This window comes from Balaenoptera ricei, chromosome 13, assembly GCF_028023285.1.
Source record: "Balaenoptera ricei isolate mBalRic1 chromosome 13, mBalRic1.hap2, whole genome shotgun sequence".
Taxonomy (NCBI): Eukaryota; Metazoa; Chordata; class Mammalia; order Artiodactyla; family Balaenopteridae; genus Balaenoptera; species Balaenoptera ricei.
In genome coordinates this window covers 96,473,204-96,479,879 of record NC_082651.1, presented here as the reverse complement: position 1 = coordinate 96,479,879, position 6,676 = coordinate 96,473,204, and the positions used below count along the sequence as shown (strand labels likewise).

The following is a 6,676-nucleotide window of genomic DNA, read 5'->3' as shown; positions in this document are numbered from 1 at the left end:
CAGAGAAGGTGCAGCTGGAAGGGCCGGTGGCTCTTGCCGCGGAGGCCAGTGAAGGTCTCTGCTTAGCAGGCCTCAAAATACAACCGAGAACGACTCGTGAGAGACACTTACACTGGGGTGGAACAGAGACAGAGATTCAAACTGCTTATCCAGTTTCTTATCCTAGAAAGAAGAGAAGAGCGGCGTCACTCCTGCGAACAGCTCCGTCAAGCGCCCCTTCCTCATGAGCCCCCCCAATATCAGGGGAAGAACTCAGCCTGCGGTGTACAAAGTGGGAGCAGGCCGCGCAGAGGAGGGGAACTTCACACCCAAGCTTCAAGGGTTCTGCCCAAGTGTTTCCTCTGCACTTCAAGGAAATGTGTTTTTCGGCGTTAAGTAAGGAAACAGGCAAGGTTTAAGTGCTGGTTTCTGAGGCCCCGCCCCCCGGGCGGGAACACCTAGGGCTGCTCCGTGCGGCGCGCTGGCCGTCAGGGCCGCTCCGGGAGGCTGAGGGGCCTCGCCCGGCGCGGGCCTCCCAGTGCCCCAGCCCGCCGGGGCCTCGTCACTCCTCCCGGCCGTGTCCGGGGTCGCTGGGGCCCAAGCTCTTGGCGGCGCCAGGCGTCCAGTCCCGACAGCACACCCTGCAGAAGGCTGGACACGTGGTCCGCCTCCGCCCTCGGTCCCTGCCCGGGGGCTGACGCTGGCTTCCAGCCCGGCCGCCCTGAACGGCCGCTGAGGTCAGAGACAAGCCACCGCCCGCCCTCCCGTCGGCAGCTCTGCGCAAGATCAAGCGTCAGGCCTCTCGGTCCACAGTCGTAACTCGCCGTAAACCACGCCGGTCTGACTCGCAGGTAAAAGCAGCCGTAATGGACGGCACCGTCGCCCATCTGCCAAAGCCTCCACCGCGTCCCCTTTAACACCGCTCCGCTTTAGCAGGGCTTCTCCTCGCGTCCGCAGGCTCGCCGCCCGAGAGAAGGGCCGTTCAGTGAGCGCGCGGCCGAGGGGAGGCACGGGGCCGTGAAGACCGAGCGCTCGCCGCGCCGGAGCAGCCCACGTGCTCGCGGGAGCGCCCCGCGCAGGGGTTTCAGGGCCCAGGCCTGGAGGCCGGGCTCTGTCGTCCTCGTCTCTACCCAGCGGACAAATCCGCCTTTTCCCACAGAAGCAAGGAGAACGGATCTATAAGAAAATTTCTGGAGGAAGAAATTTTCGGTAAGAACAGGACCAGACCGCCCAGAGAAGCCTCTCGAGCCCCTTAAGCCCTCCCCGTGACAGCGCAGGAATAAAATCGTGTTTCTGTGGACAGCAGAAGGGTCTGACTTAGGCGAGTCAAGCTGCCCATAGGTCTTTCCTGCCCACTCGGCGCCCGTTTCAAAATCAAACTTTATAAAGTGCCTGGAGTTTCTCAAAGCCCTTATTCAACTGGTAACTGTTACTCGTTTTGAACAATAAAGAAGACGGCTCCCTCTCCTCACGCGGAAGCATCTGAGCGAGCGCCCCGGCCGGCGCCGCCAAGACTGCAGACCAGGTGGGGCAGCACGTCTGGAATGCTGCTGTGTGGCACCTGCTCTGCCACAGCAAAGTCAGCCTGGACACGCTCGTTCAGAAGCTTCACTCACCAGAGGTCCTGGACAAGCCCAGTTAACCAGGCTCCTGTGCTTAGAAGTATAAAACTCCTCAGAAATTATACATGAGAGCAAAACATCCGCACACAAAAAGTGTAACTCTTTAAGAGACCATTAGTTAATCTTTTTACAAAAACTGCTTTCCCAGGGATAGCACCAAAAATGTCATTGGAAACAGCAGGTCAGATTTTTCTAAGAACAAATTTTTATCTTTTCCGAAGGTTACATGGTTCGAGTTGCTCAAAATTTTAATAAAATGTTTCATTACTTAAAAACTGGTGACTTACCACACAATGGACCAGAATGCTGAAAGGAATCCAAAATATCAAGGAGAAAACCAGGACGGAACCTACGATGTTGTCTGCTAAAAACTTCCCTGTGAACAATTCCAAACAGTGAATGTCCTGACCAAGTACTTTAGAAACTGAAAATGCAACGTTCTTAGAGTATTGTCACGTGTCAAACGGCACAGACTGCTGGCGGGATATTACAACTGAGCCGGCACCGAGAAGCGTCTCTGTGCCACCTGCTCTACACCCAGCCGTCCCCCCACCCACAGGCGCTCTCCCCAGAATGGCCCCGTGTGCTCGTGGAGAACAGATCGCATCACAGGAGGCCCACACAGTCCGCGGAGGGACCGTGCAGGGGACTCACCCTGGGAGGCTCCTACTAGGCACGATGCTGGCGAAGACAACGCTGAGGCTGTCTGGGTACCGTTGTTTGTGTGACTAAGCCCTACATTACGAGCCCTAGAGGACACAGTGCACCCTTGCTTCTGCAAAGTCTGAGGCCCACTTTTAAATAAATGACTCTTACATCAAGCAGGATTCAGCTTTACAACCTATAGGACCGAAGGACACTTATGCTGTCACATGTTCATTTTTTAGTAAAGAAGCCAGTATTTTTACTTCCCTTGTCTGAAAATTTGTGCATACACGCTACACAGGGGCAGACCTATAACGTGTCCATTTTTTTTTTTAGCCAGCAGAGTCGTTTCAAAACAAAAGCAGTAACTATTTCCATCTTCTATTGCACGATTAGGGCCTATCAGTCTGAAACCACACTTTTCTAATGTCATCAGTGAAATCGGCTCAGTTCCAAGCAACCACCCACCCGGGGAAACCACGTACCGAAAGTATTGATGCTCAGCTTGTCAATGAACTCCCAGAACCGCTCAATGACATCCTGCACTCGCTTCTCACATTTGCCCTGTGAACAGAAAGCACCCGGCATTACCCCAGCGGCCACGCATTTAGAAGGAACATGGCTTCCCTTCAAGTCAAACACATAATTAACATGAAAAGGGCTCCACTGAAACCAAACGGCCAGGAGAGCCATCTCTGACACACTGGAATGGGTACCTAAGAAGGTAGCATTCTCTGTCACTGACACTCCACAGTCAGTCCATTTTTATAAGTGAATTTAGAGCTACCGGAAGACAAAACTCAAGAAAACCAGTTTGTTAAAGATGGGCCAATTCCAGTAAGGACTGCACTGATCTCACACACACACTGCCAGAGAAGCCTCTCGAGCCCCTTAAGCCCTCTTCCGTGACAGCGCAGGAATAAAATCGTGTTTTTGTGGACAGCAGAAGGGTCTGACTTAGGCGAGTCAAGCTGCCCGTGGGTCTTTCCTACCCACTCAGCACCCATTTCAAAATCAGAGCTTGCAATCCTGCAGAATTAGTGACTTTTATAATTAGCCCAGAAAACCAAGTAAGTAGGACTCCCTGCCTCAAGCTCAGCTTTACCACAAAGTCCCCCAGGCCCTGCCTAGTCTCCTGAGAGCACTTGGTCTTCTCCTCCGAGGTCACACGCACAGTACGTAACTAGACTCTCACACAAGGACAACGGATAGACATGCCAGCATCGGTGCTCTGATTCCCTTCCATTTGCAAAACCCAGCATTTACAAAATAAAAACTTCACATCCGGCTGTTAGAGAAAAAGCTGTAGATAAATAAATACTCACATTCATGTCACAAAATCCTACTGTACAGGGCTTTCCCTTCCTCAAAAATAAGTTCTTCTGTTCGGCGTCAACATAGGGCAGGCAGCGGCCCGAGGGGTCCCTGCAGCACACCTTGCACGAGTTGTCGGTTTCTGAAACAGAGCAGAGCCTCTTAGACACGCGCTCTCCTCCTGCCTGTCCCCCTCCTACCCCGCTCCCGCAGGGAAGGAATCGCACTCATTTTTTATTCCAACAGTGACTATGATCCAGGTTTCACACCCCTCCCCTCCCCTCCCCCCGCCAAAGAGTAACTCCTGAGTTCAGGCTCCTCAGCCCTCAGAGAGGTAAAGCAAGGTAAAAACGATTTACACGGAAACGTTTCCTTTAAGAGATTAAAAGGCAGATTATTCTCTCTACTTCAAACCCTTCATAATGCTAAATGATTCCCTTCGTCCCAACGTTATTACACTGCGGGTTTCAATCCTTGGCTTCTCAGTTTCCAGCACACTCTGGAAAGCCAAGGCTCCAGCGAGAGCCAAGCCACTGTGACAGAATTGCCGGCCTCGGGTGCAGATCTGAGTGACCCACCAGCGACAGGAGCACCGCAGCCTAAGCACAACCTCTCCCCTCCATGGACACCAACCTCCGAAAGCACATGGGGTATGTGGCACACGTACAAATGGCAGGAATGTCCAAAAGGTCAACGGGCCGTATAACTCGGGACAATCTTTACTTGACCTCTTAGGAAAAATTGAAATCAACCAGAACACGAAAACAGGCAAAACCACTTTAAAGGGAAAACAAAAACCTCTTCCTCATTCATTCACACGTCAAGCGTTTCCTGGGCGTTTACTATGTGTGCTTGCAGGGCGCCCCGAGCCTCCTGCCGCTCACTGAATAAATCAGCTGACGTTTACTGTGCGTTACCTTTCTTTACGTGTTATTCCACCTGGAAGAGCCGCTCGCTCCACTGTGTGGATGCTAAGTGCCCAACCCAGGGGTTCTGACTTCCGGGATTTTTGTTTTGAAAGCAGCAGGACTCTCTCTGAGGGAGGGCGGGGAGCTCAGAGCCCAGCCCGTCCCTCAGGCCCTTCCTCAGACCCAAGGGTTCCAAAAACAGTGTGGGAATCTGAGGACAAGGGTCCCAGAGGCCACGGCTGAGCGGAGCGCGGCAGCTGGCCCAGCAGACATCCCGCCGTCGGGTGGGAGCCGGGACTGGCCCGCCCTGGGCGGCTCTTGAGCAGCATCCGAGCTCGAGGCCAGCGGGAAGCAGCAGCTCCGGCTGCTCTCACGGCGTCTGGGACGCGGGAGGAGTGAGGACAGACCTCCAGCCACCCGACCTCCCGCAGTCCCCTCTGGCCTCACCGCCGAGTGGCCTCACGGTCTGAGAACGCAGCCACGAGGGAGACGGACAGGACGGCTTCCACAGACGACCGTGGAAGGAGCGGGATCCAGATGCGGCGGTCTGTCTGCGCACCGCCCGCCGCTCCCCGCCCCTTCGCCCGCTGCAAGGATGGGCAGGGACACGTGCTCACCGTTACACGCGCAGGACTCCAGCCTCTGCTCCCGCTCGCAGAAGGGCACGCACTTGCCGTCTTTACACTTGCCGAGATCCAAGCACACCGTGTCATCGGCAGCATCGCCGGGAGGGGGGCACTCACTGCTGTTACCTGCCGCACGCAAAGGGCACACAGGCCGCCGTGAGTCACGTGGCCCAGTTCCACGGGGCGGCCCGTGTCCCGGCAGCCGGGGAGCACCGAGGCCTGGCCACGCCGGGCACCGAGCTGCCCGCTCCGCCCAGCGTCCACTCGGCCCCCGCAGCCTCGCCTCCGTCACTACTTACACGTGCCAAGCATTCTGCTTTTACCTTCATATCGTGAAACATAACATACATGCAAAAGAATGTATATATAAAAGAGATCTCTACTATCACCAATAAAAGACACCTGTGTGCCCTCCCTTGACTAAGACGCAAACTCCCTAGGAAGGCACACAACCGTCCCCAAGCCACACGCCTGCTCCAACGGCCTCCCTTCAATTTACTGCATTTCTCTCTCCCTTCAGAACCTGACTGTATGCCGCTCAGTACCCACAATGTGCTTGTCTCCACTCTTTCAGGAGGACTGGCTGGGTCCTTCTCACCCTTCAGGTTTTCTCTCCAAGACCTCCTTTCTCGGCCTTTCTCAGCCATCCCCGAGGACCCTGCCTCAGCTGGCTACCCCTCACCCCTGCCACGCTCTATCACTACATGCGCTCCTCCCCTTCACAGCACATGTTTTACAATTTACATCTATTCGATTATCTGTGGTTAGTTTCTGTTTCTTACCACCAGACTGGTAAGCTCCATGAGAGCAGAGACCAAAACTATTAATGAATCAGTTATGTCCAATCCCTGTCACACTGTAGGTAAGCCACAAATATTTCTTAAATGAATCAATGATTCTTAAGGACAAAGAAAAGCCAACCAAGGATGTTAAATTCGAGAGAGAGGGTGGAACGAATGACTCATTCTGGAAAATGAGAAGCACAAGCAGTTGAAAGTCAACGCTAAAAGGGAAGAGAAAAACTGCTGCATGAGACCACCACAGGCCTGGCCTTTCAACTGAGGAATGGAACCAATCAGAAGATTCGGACTGAAAGGTCTGTGAACGTGAAGGCATCTGCCCTATTTCCTACAAAAGCAGCCTTTCATTAACCACCTAACATATGAGACGCTTGCTTAGGCCGCTACCTCGGCCTCTGGTTTCACAGAACCCGTTATGGGGGCTGGGCATTCAGAGTGCCACCAGGACCGTCTTATAGCAAACTCACTGCCACTGACAGCAAGCTCTGGAAAAAGTACAGCAAGTTCAGCGAAGCTTTATACTCTGTATTGTCACCATATGTTTAGTATGTTACGCTGCCCTCAGCAGAGACATAAAAAATGCTTTAGAATATTTGTTGAACATCTGTTCTTAAAAGATTAAAATCAGAGTACAAAGCGCACAGGAAAATAATTAAAAACATAGCATCACCTATTTAACATGGTACTCGAAGTGGAGCACGCATCAAGATCCGCCAGTGGATGCTGCGACAGCGTGCTGGGCCCTGCCCCCAGGGCTGCCAGCTGCAGGAGGCCGGGGAGGG

General features: G+C 53.6%; 1 protein-coding gene across 3 annotated transcripts in view; it reads right to left on the bottom strand.

Annotated features, from left to right (window-relative positions):
- Positions 1-6,676, bottom strand: part of ADAM17 (ADAM metallopeptidase domain 17) — a 59,095-nt gene that overhangs the window by 2,273 nt on the left and 50,146 nt on the right. For all 3 annotated transcript variants that reach the window (XM_059942236.1, XM_059942238.1, XM_059942237.1), the window contains 5 exons: positions 5,086-5,220; positions 3,572-3,702; positions 2,732-2,810; positions 1,889-1,977; positions 112-162 (listed from right to left, as the gene is read on the bottom strand). In XM_059942236.1, the coding sequence (XP_059798219.1) occupies positions 112-162; positions 1,889-1,977; positions 2,732-2,810; positions 3,572-3,702; positions 5,086-5,220 (485 nt within the window). The remainder of the gene's footprint in view (positions 1-111; positions 163-1,888; positions 1,978-2,731; positions 2,811-3,571; positions 3,703-5,085; positions 5,221-6,676) is intronic.